The sequence below is a fragment of the Polypterus senegalus genome, chromosome 8, assembly GCF_016835505.1.
Source record: "Polypterus senegalus isolate Bchr_013 chromosome 8, ASM1683550v1, whole genome shotgun sequence".
Classification (NCBI taxonomy): domain Eukaryota; kingdom Metazoa; phylum Chordata; class Cladistia; order Polypteriformes; family Polypteridae; genus Polypterus; species Polypterus senegalus.
Window position 1 is genome coordinate 173,770,360 of NC_053161.1, and position 21,175 is coordinate 173,791,534.

General features: G+C 38.7%; 2 protein-coding genes across 5 annotated transcripts in view; both read left to right on the top strand.

The window, feature by feature from the left end:
• LOC120534711 (zinc finger protein 420-like) overlaps nt 1-4,354 on the top strand; it is a 57,035-nt gene extending 52,681 nt beyond the window's left edge. Inside the window, 1 exon segment of the mRNA XM_039762297.1 lies at nt 2,251-4,354. Coding sequence (XP_039618231.1) covers nt 2,251-3,689 — 1,439 coding nt within the window. The 3' untranslated portion in view covers nt 3,690-4,354.
• Nucleotides 1-21,175, top strand: part of LOC120533395 (gastrula zinc finger protein XlCGF26.1-like) — a 69,083-nt gene that overhangs the window by 15,888 nt on the left and 32,020 nt on the right. Inside the window, exon 1 of one of the 4 annotated variants that reach the window (XM_039760255.1) lies at nt 4,902-5,168. The exons of 1 other annotated variant lie outside the window; for it this stretch is intronic. The gene's annotated coding sequence lies outside the window, so the exon portion shown is untranslated. Of the gene's footprint in view, nt 1-4,901; nt 5,169-10,732; nt 11,096-18,218; nt 18,344-21,175 lie in introns of those variants that run through there. 2 more of the 4 variants (XM_039760256.1, XM_039760252.1) reach the window with 2 other exon arrangements.

A 21,175-nucleotide genomic window follows, 5' to 3' on the forward strand; every position in this document is an offset into this window, starting at 1 on the left:
AGTTGCACTATTGTTTATTTTTATTGTTATTATTTAGTAGTTTAAATACTGTGCAGTTTAATGATGGTAAAGTTGCTTAAAAAGTCACTTTAACGTGTCAGTGGACAGAGATTGTTAACATTAACAGAAAGTGTAGTTGGTTTACAAAAAATATTTACTATTTATTCCTTTTCTAAGACATGTTCAGTGCAATACAACTTTTGACAAACACCTCTGGATATTTTACTAAGTCTAAATGCTTCTTTGGATGGTTGACAATATGTTGTCGATTTTATCTTAAGTTGCTTACAAAATTTGTTCAATAAAAAGGTTCTATATTTTGACAGCAACTGTCATACAATGGGATTCCTTCTCTTCATTAGTGCCACCCCCTTGAAAACTGTCACTTTATGGGGTCATGCAAGCCTGTATTAATTCTTGTCTTCACATTTAAATATTTTTTGTTATTTCAATGTACAATTCGCACGACAGTGGAATAGGTTGTTACTAGGCAGTCAACCACATTTTCCACTGCAATTACTGCAGTAAACATCCACTCATGCATGGGAAAACATTACAGTAATCCCTCCTCGATCGCGGGGGTTGCGTTCCAGACCCCCCCGCGATAGGTGAAAATCCGCAAAGTAGAAACCATATGTTTGTATGGTTATTTTTATATATTTTAAGCCCTTATAAACTCTCCCACACTGTTAACATTATTAGAGCCCTCTAGACATGAAATAACACCCTTTAGTCAAACGTTTAAACTGTGCTTCATTACAAGACAGAGATGGCAGTTCTTTCTCACAATTAAAAGAATGCAAACATATCTTATCTTCAAAGGAGCGCGTCAGGAGCAAAGAATGTCAGAGAGAGCGCTCGCTAAGAAAAGCAAACAATCAAAAAATCAATACGTGCTTTTAAGTATACAGAAGCAGCTCGATAAAGCAGCATTTTGTAGAGGATTGTCCGTGTCCTCTGTGCAAACAGCCCCTCTGCTCACATCCCCTCCATCAGGCAGAGAGAGTGAGAAAGATAGAGAGAAGCAAACCATCTCAAGCATCGCGCGGGAAGCATATCTTATAGCATTGAGGAGTTTTAGTTAATATGTAATACATGCTCTGATTGGGTAGCTTCTAAGCCATCCGCCAATAGCTTCCCTTGTATGAAATCAACAGGGCAAACAAACTGAGGAAGCATGTACCATAAATTAAAAGACCCATTGTCTGCAGAAAGCGGCGAACCAGCAAAAAATCCGTGATATATATTTAGATGTGCTTACATTTAAAATCCGCGATAGAGTGAATCCGCGAAAGTCGAAGCGCGATATAGCAAGGGATTACTGTACTGTAGAATACCGTGAAACTGGTATAATTTTGAAAAATACCGTGATATAGAATTTTGGTCATACCAACCCAGCACTGCTGAGATGTCAAGTGATCACTGCTTGGTGCTGAGATTGGGTCAAGTGGATGACCCAAATTTTTTGAAAGAGTTCATCTCCAGATGAGCTTCTCCTGTATTGTACCTAATCAATGTGATTAGCATAAATAAATTGTGGCACTACACACCCATTAACCCTTGTAATGGAACGTGTGAATCTCATCAGTGTGTCACAAATCTGACCAAGCCTTATTTCCACTGCCACTCCCCATCCAGAGCAGACACAAATAACCGTACTAATCCAATGTCTCTCATCTCCAGATGTTTCTCTCAGTGCTCATTAACACTTTGTTTGTTCCTTGGTTTTGTGTTGCTGATTGAAATAAGTCATTTTGACGTGTTTTGAAGTCAAATGGGTTTTGTGTGGGGAAATGTCAGATCAGGTTCTGATCATTAAAGGTGCATTCCACATGTTTGGCATGGTGCTCTGTTTTATACATGAAACAGAAGATTATCAGTTTTCTTCTCTGTTAAGCAAACAAAATAAGAACAAGATATAATTTTAAATAATTTTTCACTAGCATAATGACAAAATGATAATACAGTTCTGTGATGTAGTTAACAAAATGTAACCAAGAGTCTTGTCAGCTGGGCCTCTCACACAAATTATCGCTTTATTAATTTCATCTTCTTCTGTCCAGTGACTGTGCTCATGTACCGAGTCATTGCAATAGAGAAAGGAAAATTGTGAAGTTGAATGGCTTTCCTTCTGAAGCCTATGTTTTACAGTTACTTATGGTTATGAAAAATTGTTCAGAATTTCATCTGGCATTTAATGTTGGGAATTAAAGAAAAAAACTCTATTTTTTTCTTTTAAACTTTATACAGGAAACAAACATCAGTGCTGCTCTGAATGTGGCAAACAGTTCAAGTCCAGGGGATATCTTCAGGTCCACCAAAGAATTCACACAGGAATAAAGCCTTATTGCTGTCCTGCATGTGGCAAGAAATTTTCACAAAAATGGAATCTTCAGATCCACCAAAGAGTTCACACGGGAGAAAAGCCTTATTGCTGTTCTGATTGTGGTAAGCAGTTTTCAAAAAAGATCAGTCTTCGTATCCACCTAAGAACGCACACAGGAGGAAATCCTTATTGCTGTTCTGAATTTGGCAAACCGTTTTCGCTTAAGAAGGATCTTTATGTCCACCAAAGTATTCACATGGGAGAGAAACCTTACTGCTGTTCTGAATGTGGGAAGCAGTTTTTGCAGAAGAGCAGTCTTAAGATTCACCAGAGAATTCACACAGGGGAGAAACCTTACTGTTGTTCTGAATGTGACAGGCGGTTTTCACAGAAGTGCCATCTTCAGAGACACCAAACAATTCACACTGGAAAAAAGCTTTATTGCTGTTCTGCATGTGGCAAGCAGTTTGTACAAAAGAGTAATCTTCATAGACACCAAAGAGTTCATACAGGAGAGAAACCTTATTGCTGTTCTGAATGTGGCAGTCACTTTTCAGAAAAGTGCAGTCTTCTGAGACACCAAGCACTTCACACAGGAGAGAATCGTCATTGCTGTTCTGCATGTGGCAAGAAGTTTTTGAGAAAGAGCAGTCTTCAGATCCACCAAAGAATTCACACAGGAGACAAACCTTATTGCTGTTCTGAATGTGGCAAGCATTTTTCAAAACAGACCAGTCTTCGTATGCACCAAATTACTCACACAGGAGAGAAGCCTTATTGCTGTTCTAAATGTGACAAGCGGTTTTCACAGAAGAGCCATCTTCAAAGACACCAAGCAATTCACACAGGAGAGAAATCTTATTGCTGTTCTGAGTGTGACAAGCAGTTTTCAAAAGAGACCAGTCTTCATATGCACCGAATTATTCACACGGGAGAAAAGCCTTATTGCTGTACTGCATGTGGTAAACAGTTTTTGCAGAAGAGCACTCTTCAGAGACACCAAAGAATTCACACAGGAGAGAAACCTTATTGCTGTTCTGAGTGTGACAAACAGTTTTCGCTTAAGAAGAATCTTAAGAGCCATCAAAGACTTCACACAGTAGAATAACCTTATTGCTGTTCCGAATGTTGGAAGAATTTTTCACAAAAATCATCTCTTAAGGTTCTCAAAAGCGTTCATACAAGAGAAAAACCTTATCGTTGTTCTGAATGTAGCAAGTGCTTTTCAACAGAGAGCAATCTTTTGACCCACCGAAAACTTCTGACAAGTGCTTATTGTAAAGGAGTAAGCTTCAGAGCCATTAATGAATTAACAGTGGCATCACCACAGTGGAACATACAAGAGCACACAAGTGTACCGTGAGTAAGAAAATAAGAGAAATCTGACACAGTCCAGTGTTCATGTGAAGATAAAGAGCAGACCACGTACTGCTAGTTCTACACATCTGGTCATTAGTTGTCAACTGAAGAGTATCCTCAGACAGCTTGTGCAACATTTCAGTTCAGAAATGTAATTTTTGACTTCCAAATTTAAGATACTTTCTGGAATAATTTTAAAAAGAAAACAAATTAGTGTAGAGAAATTAGAATGCTACCAAAGAACACCAAAAGAAGAAATAATACAGCAAAGGACAACAGCATTTATTTCAGAGACTTCAGAGAGATTTATATCGGAGAACTGGTAGAGATAGGTGTGAGAGTGTGACGTATGAAGGACAATTTTATGGTGTGACAAGGAAGCAATGTTTATTTTAGACCGCCGCATCATTGGCTGACACCATCATAAGTCACTTTACAGAAATTGTGAAACAGGAAGAAAAAAGTAAAAAGTGAACTAACCAACACAAAGTCTCTTTTATAATAAAATAATCTTGGGGATGAGACGTGACTTTCTCAGAGAGACACTTTCACCTTGCGTGAAACAAGACTTTGTGCCGAGATTTAATCACTCCTGGGGCCAGAAGTAAAAGACAAAATAGAATGTCTTAAAGAATTCAAAAACGTTGGCACATTACACATGCAGAGCAGATTAGAGATAATGAAAGTACTAAAATTCAAAAGACTCAAAAAAAGAGTAGTAAAGATTGCATTAGCGCAAACAAACGGAAATTATTACTCTATGAAATAACCGAACAGCGAAAAGAGATCAAATATATTGTTCGGCTTTAAACTTTAAGTTGGAGACTTAAGAAAAGTAGTGTTTCTTCCCAATAAAGAGGCATATCTGCAAGAATTAAAAGTTTTGTTGTTTGGTGAAAGTGAAATACACATACGAGTGTGGCAGAGACGTGAAGTTGCTGGTGCATAGCACAGGCAAGTGGGGTTGGCAATCGCAGCAAAAAAATAGTGATGGCAGAATCCAGGAGGAACTTGAATTTTACATCATGGATTTAAACAGCAAGTATCAATGAGTTTTACAAATCAAAGAAGAGGAGGTCAGGTTAGATTAGTTTAGGGAGCATGTTCCGGTACAGTTTGTTGCCGCACCCACTACACGACAAAACAGTTTGGGATCCTGATTGGCTAAAAATGCAGACACGTGGTCCAGTCCCATCCACAAACCTCTATCTACCACAGCCAGGTGTTACTTGGCATCCCCTTGGCTTGGTCCAGCCTCTCAGGTCCTCAAAAATGAGAATCCTACAAGCCGATTCACCCATGGGAAATCGCACCACATGGCCGTAATGCTGTAACTGATGCTCTCTCACAATGCAGGTAATGTGACTAATTCAGGACTCCGTGAGCAACACAAACTCATACCAGTGGTACCCAAGGATTCTCTGAAGAGACATTGTATCAAAGGAGTCCTGTCCAGAAGAAGAGGACATTTAAAATTATTACAGTAGGTGTTCGTACTTCTTTAAGCCAATATGTTAATTGAATGGTTACTCACCCACTACTACATCGGGGTTTGCTGCCACCGTGATGGGGCCTGATGTATCCTGTGAGTAATCGGATAAGCCCTTTGATGATCTGATGGCAGCCTGCATGTAACTGATCTCTTCACCACTCTGCCACCTCCAGCGCAGTCTCCTATTTTTAAGTCATTGCCACCGTCTCCAACCCATATAACATAGCTGGTCTCAATACTGTCCTGTAGACCTTCCCTTTTACTACCTGTCTGTCACACATCACTCCTGACACTCTTCTCCAACCACTCCACTCTGCCTGCACTCTTCTTCACCTCTCTTCCACAATCCCCATTACTCTGTACTGTGGATCCCAAGTATTTAAAGTCATCCACCTTCACCAACTCTACTTCCTGCATCATCACCATTCTATAGACCTCCCTCTCATTTACACACATGTATTCTGTCTTGTTCCTACTGACCTTTATTCACTCCCGGGTCTCCTCGACCTTCTCCCTACTCTTGCTACAAATTAAAGTGTCATCAGCAAACCCTTTTCGCGTGTGAATATATTTCCATCGTTATTCTTTTTCACCCTAACCTGCTGCACATCTTTCCCAGCTCGGTCCCTCTTTGTAGCCAATCGGTACAGGTCCTTTTCTCCCTCGTTAGTGTCAAACCTCTCATACAACTCATCATATGCCTTTTCTTTAGCCTTTGCCACCTCTCTCTTCACCTTGCACCTTATCTCCTTGTGCTCTTGACTGCTTTCTTTATCTCTCTGACTATCCCACTTCTTCTTTGCCATCCTCTTCCTCTGTATACCCTCCTGTACTTCCCCTTCCACCACCAGGTTCCCTTTTTCTTCTTCCTCTGTCCAGATGTCACGCCAATTACCCTTACTACTTCGGCTGCAGTTGCCCAACTGTCTGGTAACTCCTCACTGCCACCCAATGCCTGTCTTACCTCCTCCCTGAACTCAACCTTGCAGTCTTCCTTTTTCAACTTCCACCATTTGATCCTTGACTGCCATCCCTCTTCTTCATCTCCAACATCATCCTATGCTGCCTAACTACTTTTCCTTGCAACCAGTTTGTAGTCTTCAATCTCCTTCAGATTGACCCTCTTCAATAATATATAATCTACCTGTGTGCATCTTCCTCCACTCTTGTATGTCACCCTGTGTTCCTCCCTCTTCTTAAAAGTATTGTTTCACCACAGCCATGTCCATTCTCTTTGCAAAATCCACTATCATCTGACCTGCTCCCTTCTTCTCCTTCACACCATACCTACCCATCACCTCCTCATCTCCTCTGTCCCTTTCACTAACATGTTCGCTGAAATCCGCTTCAATAACCACTGCCTCTCCCTTGGGTACATTGTTCTTGACTTCATCCAGCTCACTTCAGAAATCTTCTTTCTCATCCATGACACATCGAACTTGCGGGGCATATGCACCAACAACATTCATCATCTCAGAGTCAATTTCCATCCTCATAATTGTCACTGTCTGACACTCTTTTCACCTCCAAAACATACTTGACATACTGTTCCTTCAGAATAGCCCTTGCCCCATTTCTCCTCCCCTTCATACCATGATAGAACATTTTGAACCCACCACTGATACACCTGGCATTACTCCCCTTCCATTTAGTCTCTTGCACGTACCATATATCAACCTTCCTAACGCTCCCTCTTTGCCAGTCATACTGCCAACATTCAAAGTTCCTATCCTCCGTTCCACTCTCTTTACCTTCCACCTGAACTCTTTCCTCCAGATGCGTCTCCCCCTTTTCTTCTCCTTCTTCGGCCTACAGTAGCCCATTTTCCACCAGCACCCTGTTGGCTAACAGTACTGGTGGTGATCATTGTTAACTTGGACCATTCTGGTATGATAATAAAAACAATAATTTCTGAATTTTTCACTCTAAATCAAAAAGAACTAAAAATAAACCAGTGCCATGGTGTACTATTAATTAGCATAATATTCTACAGCCCCTGCTTGTGTCCACAGCCATAACCTCAGCTTTGACTTCACAGTTTAAAGACTCATGGACAGTCATGTAAAATGGAGGCATTATGAGGTAAGCAGAGGGTTTACACATAAAAATGTCTGGGAAAAGAGTGCTTGGCAATGGAGGACAACAGTCACATGATGTGGGTCTTAATGAATGTCTGAAGAATTTACTGTAAAAAAAAAATGTTTAAACCACAATCTTAGCTTGGTTTTCAGAACATTCATGTCCATTAATTTCATCTGGTGGTAGCAAATGCTTTTCAAGATACTAAGAACCAATGTCATATTTAACACCTGGGGTGTGGAAATCAAATTTTTTTTCTACTTGTTCACGGACAAGTAAACTTAGAAAATCCACTTGTCCGCCAGTTAGATTCACTTGCCCATAAACAAATAACAAAAGTGAAAAATAGTTTATTTTTTCTGATCTCTTTTTATTGATACCAAAACTGCCTTCCATTTTAAAACTGAAAAAAGATATTTCAGGGAGTAGTATTTTGCCACCTTGCTCTAGAATATTATATAAAAGATTCCCTTATCATTTTAACTCACTAGTAAACAATGCCTTCATTATAGCTACACTAGTTCTGTTTCATATATTACAGTTACATAACAGAACACTGTCCTGATTCATTTTCTGCCATGTTCTTCAGCTTTTGTCTTGCAACATCTCCCCTAAGAATCTTTGCCATCTCAGACAGCATGGGCTGAATGCTGTTCATTTCTGCTTGATCTGAACTGCATGGTTCCTGGACTGATTTACCAAAGAAGTAAATACAGTATTACCGATGTTGTCAGGGAAAAATAATCGCGTCTAAGTGAAGATTTTTATAGATATTTCATAACGTTTGGAAACCGTTAGAATGTTTTCTTCTTTATTTTTAATAAACTGACAGTGCGAAACCAACTTGTTTTATATGAAAAATTTTCTAATCAAAAACGATCTATAGACAGATCATCAAAATTGATGTTGTCACGCAATAAATTTCTTAACTCCTCAATATATCATAACCTACGCGAAATTGCAAATTTCAGGAAAGATTAACTGCCTAACAAGCTTTGTTATGTGGTGAAAACATTTGCATTGTAAGTAAAATGACCGCATTTTTATGTAAAAACAATGAACTTTATTAATAATATATAAATGTTATCGATTATAATGAAAAATCATCAGATTACATCGTAATATCGGCATGAAAAAAAAATGATCGCATCACTAAGCGTGTAAATAGTAGGGTAAAATACTTATGTAAGACCGTAAGAGTGCTTCCCCTTTGAAAAATCAGATGTCATTTTGTAAACAATATTGAAGACCAATCTGAGACGTGAAGAACATGCATAAGTAGACTGTTTCCACGAAGTACGTACCCAAATGTTTAAAATTTGAAAGTAGTGGGAAAAATGTACCCTGCACACCGCACATAATTCTTTTTTCTCCAGAAAATTGCACTTGTCCGCGGACAACTGAAACCAGAAAAACACGCTTGTCCGACGGTCAATTTACCCGTGTCGGGCGTTGGATTTCCGCACCCCTGAACACTGTAATAAACCTTTCTGAATCCCAGCTCCACCAAGGTTCCTGAGGATTTCTTGTGTGCCTCAGTTGTCCTTTCCTGCCGTCTGGAGATTTGCTCTCCTGATTGACCAATCTGATGTGATTAACCCTAAAAGGAGGGGCCTGACTAAGAACAACCCATTATTGATCATCATGATTATTTTAATTAAATCAAAGAGAACTTTGCCTGAAAGAGGGGATGTCACCCTAATTTTGGTATTCACCCAAGAGTGCCTGCACAGTCTTGTTGTATCAGCACAATAAAGCTACGTGTAGCAGTCAGCATGTGGGAATTTGCCTACTGCTCACCACCATAATCCAGTACAAAATAAATGTGAATGGAACCCATTTGGATATGGAAGAACACCAACCTATTTGTACAGGGCAGGAACCAGAGTACACCGACATTCATGTGTATGGCCAGACAAAGCCAGGTTAGTTTTGCCAGTCCACTAAAACTGTGCATCTTTAAAAAGTAGGGAGGGAAAAAACAGCAACAGGACAAACATGGAAACTGCATACTCACCATAAACATGTTGAGGTTCAAATTCAATCTGCTGGTGCTCTGAGGTAGTAACCGCAAACACAAATCTTTAACTCTTATAATATAAAAATGAAACAAAAAAATTAATATAATTTTCCGTCCAAATGCTATCTAAATTGAATTAAACAGATTTTAGATACTATGCCGTGTTACTTTTTAAATACACTCATTCTAATGGTGCAGGCCAAATGTCCACAGGTACAACAACAACAACAACATTTATTTATATAGCACATTTTCATACAAACAGTAGCTCAAAGTGCTTTACATATTAAAGAATAGAAAAATAAAAGACACAATAATAAAAAAAAAATAAAATCAACATTAATTAACATCGAATAAGAGTAAGGTCCAATGGCCATGGGGGACAGGAAAAACAAAAAAACTCCAGACGGCTGCAGAGAAAAAATAAAATCTGTAGGGATTCCAGACCATGAGACTGCCCAGTCCCCTCTGGGCATTCTACCTAACATAAATGAAACAGTCCTCTTTGGATTTAGGATTTTCACGGAAGGGCTTGATGAAGATGGTCACGTAGACTTCTGCCTTTTAATCCGTCCATCATTGTTGGAGCATCATGAAGCTTTGAGTAGGTGGAGGTGGCGCAGGCCACCACCACAAAGAAACCGGAAAAAGAAACAGAAAAGAGAGTAGGGGTCAGTACGGATTTTAGAGCCACCATGAATAGTTATTATGAGGAAATTGAACATATAAAGTATCAGGATTAAGTTAAATTGAAGTTATAGAAAGGCCATGTTAAAGTAATGTGTTTTCAGCAGTGTTTTAAAGTGCTCTACTGTATCAGCCTGGTGAATTCCTATTGGCAGGCTATTCCAGATTTTAGGTGCATAGCAGCAGAAGGCCACCTCACCACTTCTTTTAAGTTTTGTTCTTGGAATTCTAAGGAGACACTCATTTGAGGATCTGAGGTTACGATTTGGAATATAAGGTGTCAGACATTCCGATATATAAGATGGAGCAGATTATTTAAGGCTTTATAAACCATAAGCAGAATTTTAAAGTCAATTCTGAATGACACAGGCAACCAGTGTAGTGACATCAAAACTGGAGAAATGTGTTCGGATTTTCTTTTCCTAGTTAGGATTCTAGCAGCTGCATTCTGCACTCGTTGAAAATAATTTGTCTTTTTTGGGTAGTCCTGAGAGGAGTGCATTACAGTAATCTAGTCGACTGAAAACAAACGCGTGAACTAATTTCTCAGCATCTTTCAAAGATATAAGAGGTCTAACTTTACTTATGTTTCTTAAGTGAAAAAATGCTGTCCTAGTGATCTGATTAATATGCGATTTAAAATTCAGATTACAGTCAACAATTACCCCTAAGCTTTTTACCTCCGTCTTGACTTTTAATCCTAATGTATCCAGTTTATTTCTAATAGCCTCATTGTATCCATTATTGCTAATCACTAAGATTTCAGTTATAAAGGTATAAAGTTAACAGAAGATTAACAGTGTGGCACTTAACATTTGTCTAATTTTATATTTGCTTTCAACTCGTATAGACTCTTCTCCATGGTCACAGACTCCAGTTTGTTTCTTTCTTTTATTATTCAAAAGTATAAAATCCATCTGACCCCTTGCTGCTCTTTCAACAGCCGAATGCTCACCAGCTCTTCAAACTTCTTTCAATGGGACACCGCAATTGAATGAAGAAAGGCAAAAATGAAAGCTGTGTTTATGTGCATGGAATTGTCACCTTATCATATTGGCTGATCCGAGAAAGACACAAATTAAGGACTAAACGGAAAGGAATGAAGTCTTGTCGGTGTGCCTGGAGACGTGAAGTAAGCCAAAGACACTAACGCTAGTGTTGATCAGCAAATTTATTGCATTCATGTTCACCCTTGTTTGTCAAAGCATTTATTGATAATTCAGCCAGTTTAGGAGACCATTTTTTTCCTCAGCACCCCATAATGCTTTGTGAGGCCAGCACGAAATCCCCTGAAGCAGTAACACCCAACATTAGATGGGACTATCCCCCGCCCCCAGGTATAGAATGCTGATCATTTGAATTGCAGACTCTGTGGGACTTAGTAGTAGAACAGATAAGTAAATAATGCAGGTTCTCAAAGTTTTATTTTTTTGAAACTTATACACCATAAATAACACATTGTCCCTGTCACCAAATGTGCAGGTTGATCTTTGACTTCCATGTCAGTATAGCAGAAGGAGGCGCATGCATAATTAGCCATATGCAGATAAAAAGGTGATGCTAGCCCTGCCCCCCAAACACAACAGACTCTATGAAACAATAATAATAATAATGAAAGATTTATTACTATTTGCAAGACCTTTCTATCTTTTTGATAGAAGAAAAAGTGCAAAGCATCAGCATAGACAGTTTGGAGAGCCTTCAGTGCGACTTCACAAAAATAGAATAGGCCAGCAACTTCAATCCTGACACACCACTTTGAATTTTCTGCCTTTAAAAGATCTACGTATGTTTTTCTCACTTATGAGTACGATTTTGGCATTTCTGCTTTGTTTTGATGAACTGTATGATTGCACGTCTCTGACTGTGTTCTTTCTTTTTGATCTCACAGATCTCTCTTTGGTTGGCACTGCTGCCACACAGCTCAGGTCACCTTTTTGGCCACAATGATCAGTCCAGTATATTTGGCAGATGTTTCTCTAGCCTTTAGGGACACACTAAAGATGATTGCACCGGTATCATCCAGTCAAATCTAGTTCAGTTAGTCCTTCCCCATTGATTTCAATGCATTTCGCCGAGGTTGGCGATATTTCCATGAACACTTACATGATTTCTCTGAACTCGAGGTGATGTGTTTGCTTATCACTAATAAATGACAAAGACATGTGGTGGGGTTGGGGGGCACTACAGAGGGATTCACTCAAACAAGTTTCTGGGGTTGGGTTTATGGACATAATTGTGCTGCTCACTTAATGATTTAAGTCGCATGCAGTAACTCTGGTATCCCTAAACCTCGATCACTTCTTCACTGTCTTTTGGTGATGGGAGTCTTTATACACTCTGCACTCAAGCCTGACTTGATTTATTACTTAAAGAAATTACAAAATACAATCAAAGTATGAAATTCTTACAAATGCCTTTCATCTGGGGTGCAATATGTACATAATACAGGCATACAAAAAAAAACTTTATATATATATATATATACTCTTAATGTGTAAATATTTGTATGAACACTAAAAGAGTCAACACCATAAGACATAAACTAAAAATGTTTCACAATGTGTCCCTGAATGAAGGGAGGCTCAAAATCAAAAGTACCAGTCAGTATCTGGTGTGGCCACCAGCTGCTTGAAGTACTGCAGTGCATCTCCTCCTCATGGACTGGACCAGATTTGTCAGTTCTTGCTGTGAGATGTTACCCCACTCTTCCATCAAGGCACCTGCAAGTTCCTGGACATTTCTGGGGGGAATGGCCCTAGCGCTCACCCTGTGATACAACAGGTCCCAGACGTGCTCAATGGGATTGAGATCCGGGCTCTTCGCTGGCCATGGCAGAACACTGACATTGCTGTCATGCAGAAAGAGCACTTTTTGCCACTCCTGTCTGGTCCAGCGAAGGTGGGTTTGTGCCCATAGGTGGTGGTGTTGCTGGTGATGTCTGGTAAGGACCTGCCTTACAACAGGCCTACAAGCCCTCAGTCCAGCCTCTCTCAGCCTATTGCAGACAGTCTGAGCACTGATGGAGGGATTGTGTGTTCCTGGTGTGACTCGGGCAGTTGTTGTGGCCATCCTGTACCTGTCACGCTGGTGTGATATTCGGATGTACCGATCCTGTGCAGGTGTTGTTACACGTGGTCTTCCACTGCGAGGATGATCAGCTGTCCTTCCTGTCTCCCTGTAGCACTGTCTTAGGCGTCTCACAGTATGGACATGGCAATTTATTGTCCTAGCCACATCAGCAGTCCTCATGCCTCCCTGCAGCCTGCCTAATGCATGTTCACGCAGATGAGCAGGGACCCTGGGCATCTTTCACAGTCGGTAGACAAGTCTCTTTAGTGTCCTGCGTTTTTAGAACTGTGACCTTAAATGCCTACTTTCTGTAAGCTGTTAAGGTCTTAACGACCATTCCACAGGTGCATGTTAGTTAATTGATTATTGTTGCCGCTTTGCGTAAGGTGAAGTCAGGCACGGGTAAGACGCGTGTCGAAGAAATCTCTCAGTCCAAAAGTTTGTTTTAAAAATATTTAGTGAAAGTTAAAGGCAAATAATCCATACAAGAATAAAAAGAAAAATAGTTACACACAAAGAATAGTTTTTCTTATGAAGCTTTGGTTACTTCTGTACTTAAAGGTTATTTATTTCTTCTACTGTATGCTTTAAACATACGGTTCAAAACTTAGATCTTTTTGATTTACGAGTTACTTTACACTCAAAAGACCCTTAGGCCGTTGGCACTTAGATATGCGCCAAGCTCAGTACTGTGCATAAGCACGAACGCGAGCATAAAACGAATTCTTTAAAGGACACGGTTAAAAAACCGTATGCCTCTATACCTTACACAAGGTAAGGCAAAACACTTACTAAAGAACATTGTTTACTCAAAAACTGTTAAGAAATGACAGGAAAATACCAACTCAATTCTATTCACGGGGGTTTTAGGAACCTCCCATATGTTATGCATTATCATCTAATAAATATTCATACATTTTATAGAACTAGGAAAATGGCTCTTACAATTATGGTTAATTGAACATGCATGGAAAACATTGTTTAAACCCTTTACAATGAAGATCTGTAAAGTTATTTGGTTTTTTAAAACATTATTGTTGAAATGCACAGTCCTGAAAAAGGGACGTTTCTTTTTTTGCTGAGTATATATGCGGACACATTATATACTGTAGTTATGTCAACTTTAAATTTTGGTGCATTTACAATATCCAGTGTTTTCATGGCTTTGGTGTTCTTGCAGCCATTTATAGATTGGAGGTAATGATTAAGGTCAATCTTAAAAATGTTAGTGTTGGTTTTGTTTAGACAATTTTGTTTTATTAATATATTAACAGATTTATCAGATATGTTATCTTGGAATTAGCATCATTTCTTTTGAAACATTGAAATACTGTATATCTCTATTACATCAAACAAGATTAACAGAATAATTCAGTAAGTTTTGTAAATCCATCTAGAACATCTTTGAGTATTGACATTCTTAGAAAAGATGAGAATGTTTCTGGATCTTTCTCACAAAATACACATTTGTCATCAGTTTCAATCTCAAATCGATATGCAATAAAAACTTAACAGGCTAAATCATAGGTGTCAATTTGAAAGAAACCTCTTTCGCCTAATTTGTGATATCTTTGCTAGGTAATAACCATATTTTATTCCAATTAATACTTAATAATACTGCACTCCATCTCAAAACTTTAGTAGGAGTAAATGACTTCCAAATGATGTGCCTAATATGTATATCGCTAGGTGAAATCGGTGGCATCTACAGTTGAAATTCCAGGACAGCCCACTGAATAACCTCTTGTGGAAGAGCTTTTCTTACAATATCAAATTCATAAGGTGAGATTGTAACACTGTACTTTATAGCTCAACAGTTTCCCTTCTTTAACAATCTGATTTACAAATAAAATAGGTTTTTAAACAAATACAGATTTGTTTTGGAATTTTATATCCTTATTATTCCAGACTAGTAATGGTGCACAGCAAGATAACATGCAGTGAATACACTTGACTTGAGCATTCCTAGTTTTCATCATGTTTCTTTCTCTGTACGGTTATCATTCGTATGCTCAGAGGTTGATGCGTTTGCTGCTTCCTGAGCAGCTCTTCTTTTCTTCACTCTACCGGCCCGCTGCTTCTCTTCTTTTGTCAGCAACTTTTCACGTTAAAACTGATTTAAGTCAGTGTTTTGTGTTGCAATTACTTAGCACATTTTTCTTTAATTTTTCACTTAAGTTGGTCTTCAATCTGCCTCAAGAATAATTTAAGATATGAAGATATAGGGGAAGTGACAGTGAAGGTGGTAGGTATGAGAACGACGCCCGTACGCCTGCGCCGCACATCCGCCCTGCTGGCCGCTGCTGAGAGTTGATTCAAAAATAAAATAAAAAGAGGAATAACCTTGGAGGTCAATCATCACCCCGAAAGCGGATAGTAGATGTCGCATAGTATATGTGTACCAAATTTCAGGTCAAACAGTTTGTGAGATACAGATGATTTAAAGTCCTGGACAGACAAACGGATAGCCATGGTAGCGTATTATATTAGAAGATGGTATGTCTGTGACGTGAAAGGTTACGTTTATAAATTAGTGTTCAAACTGAAAAAACCCGTTTTATAAAAATTGGAAAATGGTCAAATTCCCCTAAAACTTTTCAAGTTGCATTTAAGAAGAAATTCCAATCCACCTACCTGTTAAAAGACTAAAGTGAGGAAAACGTGCCAAATTTGTGTTTCATTATTGAGAAAATGTTGTAACCACTTAATTTTAAATAAAGGTCTTAAGAGGTTTTAAAATGAAGAGCGTTTAAACCACTTTACCCTTATTTTTGGGTTCAGATATTATGTCTTTCGTTAAATAGTAGGGCTTGTTTTTCCCCTATAAAATTAAATAATTTGATGTCTACTGCTTTGATCACAGGCAAAGGTACATCCAAAACAGTTGATGTGCATACCAACCTTGATAAACCTTCCGATTTAGACAGCAGAGTTCATCCATTCAGTGAAAGATCTCCAAGTATCCAAGTATTGAACCTTTTCAGTTTTTTTTCTAAGATTGGAGAGAAATTTAGAGTGGCCCATTTCTTCTGATTTTTACATATTTCACAACTAGATATGTTAGTGTTTTTCACTGGTATCTCACAAATAGTTTGCTTACAGTTCCAAAGCCCAAATAACTCGCATTTATTTATATTAAGTGTCAGACCTTACACTCAGATAAAGATCTTAAACATTCTAGAGCTTTTTGGATCTCTGTCTGATCTTTGAGAGAATTTGCTGTATTATCCACCACCTGTTAGGATTTGATTTCCCTTTCTTTTATTAGTATCCCCTAAAAGCGTTATTACTTATGTGTAAATAAAAGAATTTGTGCTACTAGAAGAGTGTACAATTCTTAGCTTCCTTCCAAATACTGTCTCTGGTTGACCGGATACCAGTTCTAATGATGATTGCTCGCGGATTAACGTGTAAATTGCCATTAGAACTCTCTACTTTTTCCAATGTGATGAGCAATGCTGTTTCCCATGTGCTTATTTTGATTAGCTTCAGGAAGAAAAGCACTACAAATTTCAGTTACTTTATAATTTGCTGTGAGGCTTTTCATGGTACGCCATAAAGCCACAGATAACATCTGTGATTCTACCGCCCCAAATCATTCATTATTCGGAGCTCATTTATGTTACATGAATTTTTCATTTCACATAACATGTTTTTTAAGCTCATGTACGTCTCTGAGAACAAAGTCAATACTTGTTTTAAAGCTATATATATTTAACCCTGGGGTGGGCGGAGCCCCCCGGTGCCTTTGGCACCCAACCCCCAGTTTTGGCCAGAATATTAGTAAAATCCGTAAATGTACAAAAGAAAAATTATTATTTATTGGTGTCAAAATCGTGAAATTCTATAAATATGTAAAAGAAAAATGAATTATTATTTAATGGAGTAAAAGTCATGAAATGAGAATAAAATATTTACTCACTTACTGATTGGAGTATTCCTATTAAACTGAGGTCCAGTATGCTCGATAAGTATTTATTTATAAGAGACTAAATAAACAATCCATTCGTTTTAACTGACAATCTTATAGATTTAAAAAAAAAAAATTAAAAATGAGTCTTTAAAATAACAGGAAGAATTGCGTGAAAACTAAAGTGGTATGCAAAGGGTTATCGAAACTTGACCTTAAGCTGACTAAATCACCTAAATACAAACATTGGTGTTATGAATAGATTCTTTTTTTAATAGTTTGTTCCTGTGAAAGAAAGTTTACTCGATCAAAAATAATGTAATTTATTGAATTAAATTATTAAAATAAATTATTGAAATCCATCCATCCATTATCCAACCCTCTATATCCTAACTGCAGGGTCACGGGTGTCTGCTGGAGCCAATCCCAGGAAACAAACCCCGGGCAGAATATGAAAATCTAACATCACATTAAACTTCGATAAATTCTGAAAAGAATGATACCAAACATTTATATGTAGGTTTTAAAATAAGCTCGATTTAAAGCGTGACCAAAAAAATGTCATAAAATCGTTGCACTTTTAGGCTTAGGATTTTACAGTATACAGGTAGAGAGCGAGAGAGTAGATACTGGCTTTAACAGCTCCCCCCAAGTCATCAATTTTAGCACCCAGAATTTTAATGATATTTTGTTGCAATACCTTTAGGGAAATCTGAACATTTCTTTTCACCCTTTTCGTCTCAAGACTCTTCACAGGTGTTTCTGGGGTCGAACCTGTTGACAGAGGCAGCTCTGAGTCGAGTGGTTGTACTGCATAGGAATTTTCTTCAGTATTCTGTCACTGTAATTTCATTTTTCGATTTTCTAATGTGGTGAGAGCCCCTAATGTTGTCACGAACTCTCTTTTTTTACCCAATGCCGTTCCTATTATAATAATTTTACTAAGTCAACACAGTTGCAAATATGTGGTTGAAACTATAGTTTCTTTGTAATTCCGTTTAATGGTGGTGTAGCTAATTGAAGTACAGGATATAAACAAGCATTTAAACTAAGTAAATAAGCGCGACATATTAATCTACACAATGCTAGATTTTAACAATGTTATTTACACAGTCTGGGACAAAGCCCCCTGAATATAACGCTAACATTCAAGATTGAAGTCCTCTCTGGTCATCAACGTGCTTCCTCTGATTTGCAAACAGTCGATATCTACATATGTACGTACCGTGTGACGTCATCCAAGCGACGGAAACTGGAGCCGCGCAACAGCCGCATACTCGGCAGTACACGAGAGGAAAGACTGCTGTCGAGCTGTTTGCAAGTGATGGGGGGCGAAGCGAGTTAAAAAATATATTATATATATATATATATATATATATATCTCATCCGTGAGAGAGGGTAAGTTCTCCGGGTTCGAGAACGCCGCCTTTATGCATGCGTGAGTTTTCTTTTTCTCCACTTACAGTTGGTGCATTTGACGTGAGTCAGATACGAGCCGCGCGTTCGTGCCCGTGAGCCCCCCATCGGCTTTTGCTTGAGTGAATCTGCCCGTTCACCGGTGTTTTTGTATGAGGTTCACTTCACGTTTTCGAGTCCCGTTTCTACTGCAAATCGCCGCCTGCCCCTCTTCATTCTTGTGCGTTTATTCCTACAGTCGTGTCTTTCTCGGATCGTCGAATTCATAGAGGCGGCGCATTACTTTTTACGTCCCTTTCATCTTCCTCAGTCCGGAGTCGGCCTTTATGCTTCTGGTTAGTAAAAGACAAAAACGAACTGAACAATTCAGAGTCCGCGGCAGTGGAAAGAGTCGGATTGAGTACGAGCTGTGAACGAATACACGTGTATAGCGGGAGAATGTTGTTGTGCTGCCATGCTGCGGCTGTATACATCTGTTAACGTGCCAGTAAAAGTATAAACATGGCCAGACATTCTAAAACCTGCTTAATGTGAAGGACAGAAGCATTTATTGTCATGCCAATACAATGAAATTGTAAAAGCTACATCTGTAAACGGAGCAAGAACAATAAACAAGGACAAATAATATAAAAAGCACACGTCCTATGAAATACATACATAAATAAATAAGGGTAACACAGTTGCTGGTAGTGCTTTTTCACATGTTTATGAGGAGTGAATAGAGATTTGTGGTTAGTGTTACTGTCTCATAATTCCAGCAGACTGAATTTGAACCCCAGTCTGTTTATGGTCTATGCAGTTTTCCCATAGTTGGTTCCTGCCCTTTACAGGTACTCTGGTTTTCATCCCATATCCCAGTGGCATCTGTTTGTGTTTTTGACCTTGATGATGGTGGTGAGGTGGAAACGGAGTCCCAGGTGTCTGCTGCATGTAGCTTTATCATGATGAGCCCAACCAGGCATTGCAGGTCACCCCCATTTACCACTACAAACTCTTAGGTGGCATTCGTCTTCTGGGTAAGGTTCTCTTTTATTTAAGTAGATTTCTCATGAAGGTCATTAATGGGTTGTTGTTTGTCTGTCTCCTTCCCTTAGGGTTACCCATAATTGATTGGTCAGTCAGGTTAGGCCAGATCTCCAGACATTGGAGCTGAAAGGGTGACTGAATTACAGAAGACCTCCACCACACTAAAGTCACAGTACTGTAGGAGCTGGGATTTAATAGGGGTACTGTGTTAAATATGAATCTGTTTATTATGATTTGTTTTTTGTTTGTGTATGTTTACTTCCACAAGATGAAACTCAAACTTGAAATTTACTTTGAGTTTTTGAAAACCGCAGTAAAGTAATTGTCTGTTTTAGAGCTTCTAATGTAAGCTCAGCAAATGCTCATTAAGATTTGTACCATTTGGCTGCTGTCCATCATTACAGTAAGCAGACCTCTTTAACAGGCAGTTTTATTTGTAACCCCCTTGCTGATACCCAGTGCCTACATTATACGTGTCAATCAATGAGTCTTCAAACCGTGCAGCCTAGATTGATGTTTATCTTAGAAAAGAATTGGATTGAGGAAGATAGAGAAGATTTTGTTAATTATTTAAAGTAACATTACAAGAAGGACATTGCAGGATTTGGAGTGGAAAAGAGGACAGCATTCAGGTGCATCCCAGGACTTAAGGACATGTTCTACTGTGACACTCAGTAAATGAAACGTGCTAAGTCTCTATCAAAGGAGACTGTGTGGGGACCTCATCCAGGTATTTACAATCCTCAAAGACATTGATAAAGGAGATCCAGCAGGAATCTTGCAACTTGACCGTGAATCACATACTCAAACATACCAGTGTAAGTTAAGGGGACGTGCGTTTAGGACTGAAGCCAGGAAGCAGAGTTGTGGGAATCTGGAACTAAATGCAGAAACCTTGACAACCCTTAAGAAATGTCTGGGTGAGAGTTTTTGGACAGCTGAAACCTTAGTGAAACAAACTGAATTGATGAATCGAATGGTCCCTCTCATTTGTCAAACTTGCATTTTTATGTATTCTTTTTACACAATAGAGCTATCAGATTGAATATTGCTATTCAAATATAATTTGAATTCATTTAATAATGTCTTATTCAAAGGCAAAAGGTGATAATTATAAAATCACAGTTGTTTTACCTGAACTCATTTTGGCATCGAGTTACCCCAGACGTGCTATGGACAGCTATAGCGTTTTACAGATCTGATTTTGTACTTCACTTTCATAATCAGTATTTTCATCATTTGGAGTTGTTAGCTTGTTATCTTCATTACTAAAACTTGCCACAAACCCACCAATCCTTTCATAACATAGTTTGGGACATTTTTTCCCCTCTACCACTGCCCCTCTTTTTGATCTACAAGTTTACACAGAACAGATTTTCGGAATGCTTCTGTGGTGCCTTCAAAAAGACGTTCTGCATCTGATTCTCTTCCGATTTACTCAGAAACCAGAGAATCCTGACATTTTGTTTCATTGCTAAGACCTTCTCATTAAAGCAAATGATGAATGATTTTTCTGGGTAAGTCAACAGGTGCCTTTTAACTCTGAGTACTGTGATATTATTGGTTCTATGCCGCTGTCCATTGGGCACATCCAGAATAATTAAACAAGTACGCCTTTGACCAGCCTAAACTTGCAGAACTCTTATTTCACCTGCTTGTCTCCGCCTGTTGCAGGCTGTGCTTTCCTTCAGATTTAAGCTCCCCTTTCATTTACACCTTTCCGATGTTAGATGTAATTGCATCTTGCCTGAAGAAGGGGCCTGAGTTGCCTCGAAAGCTTGCATACTG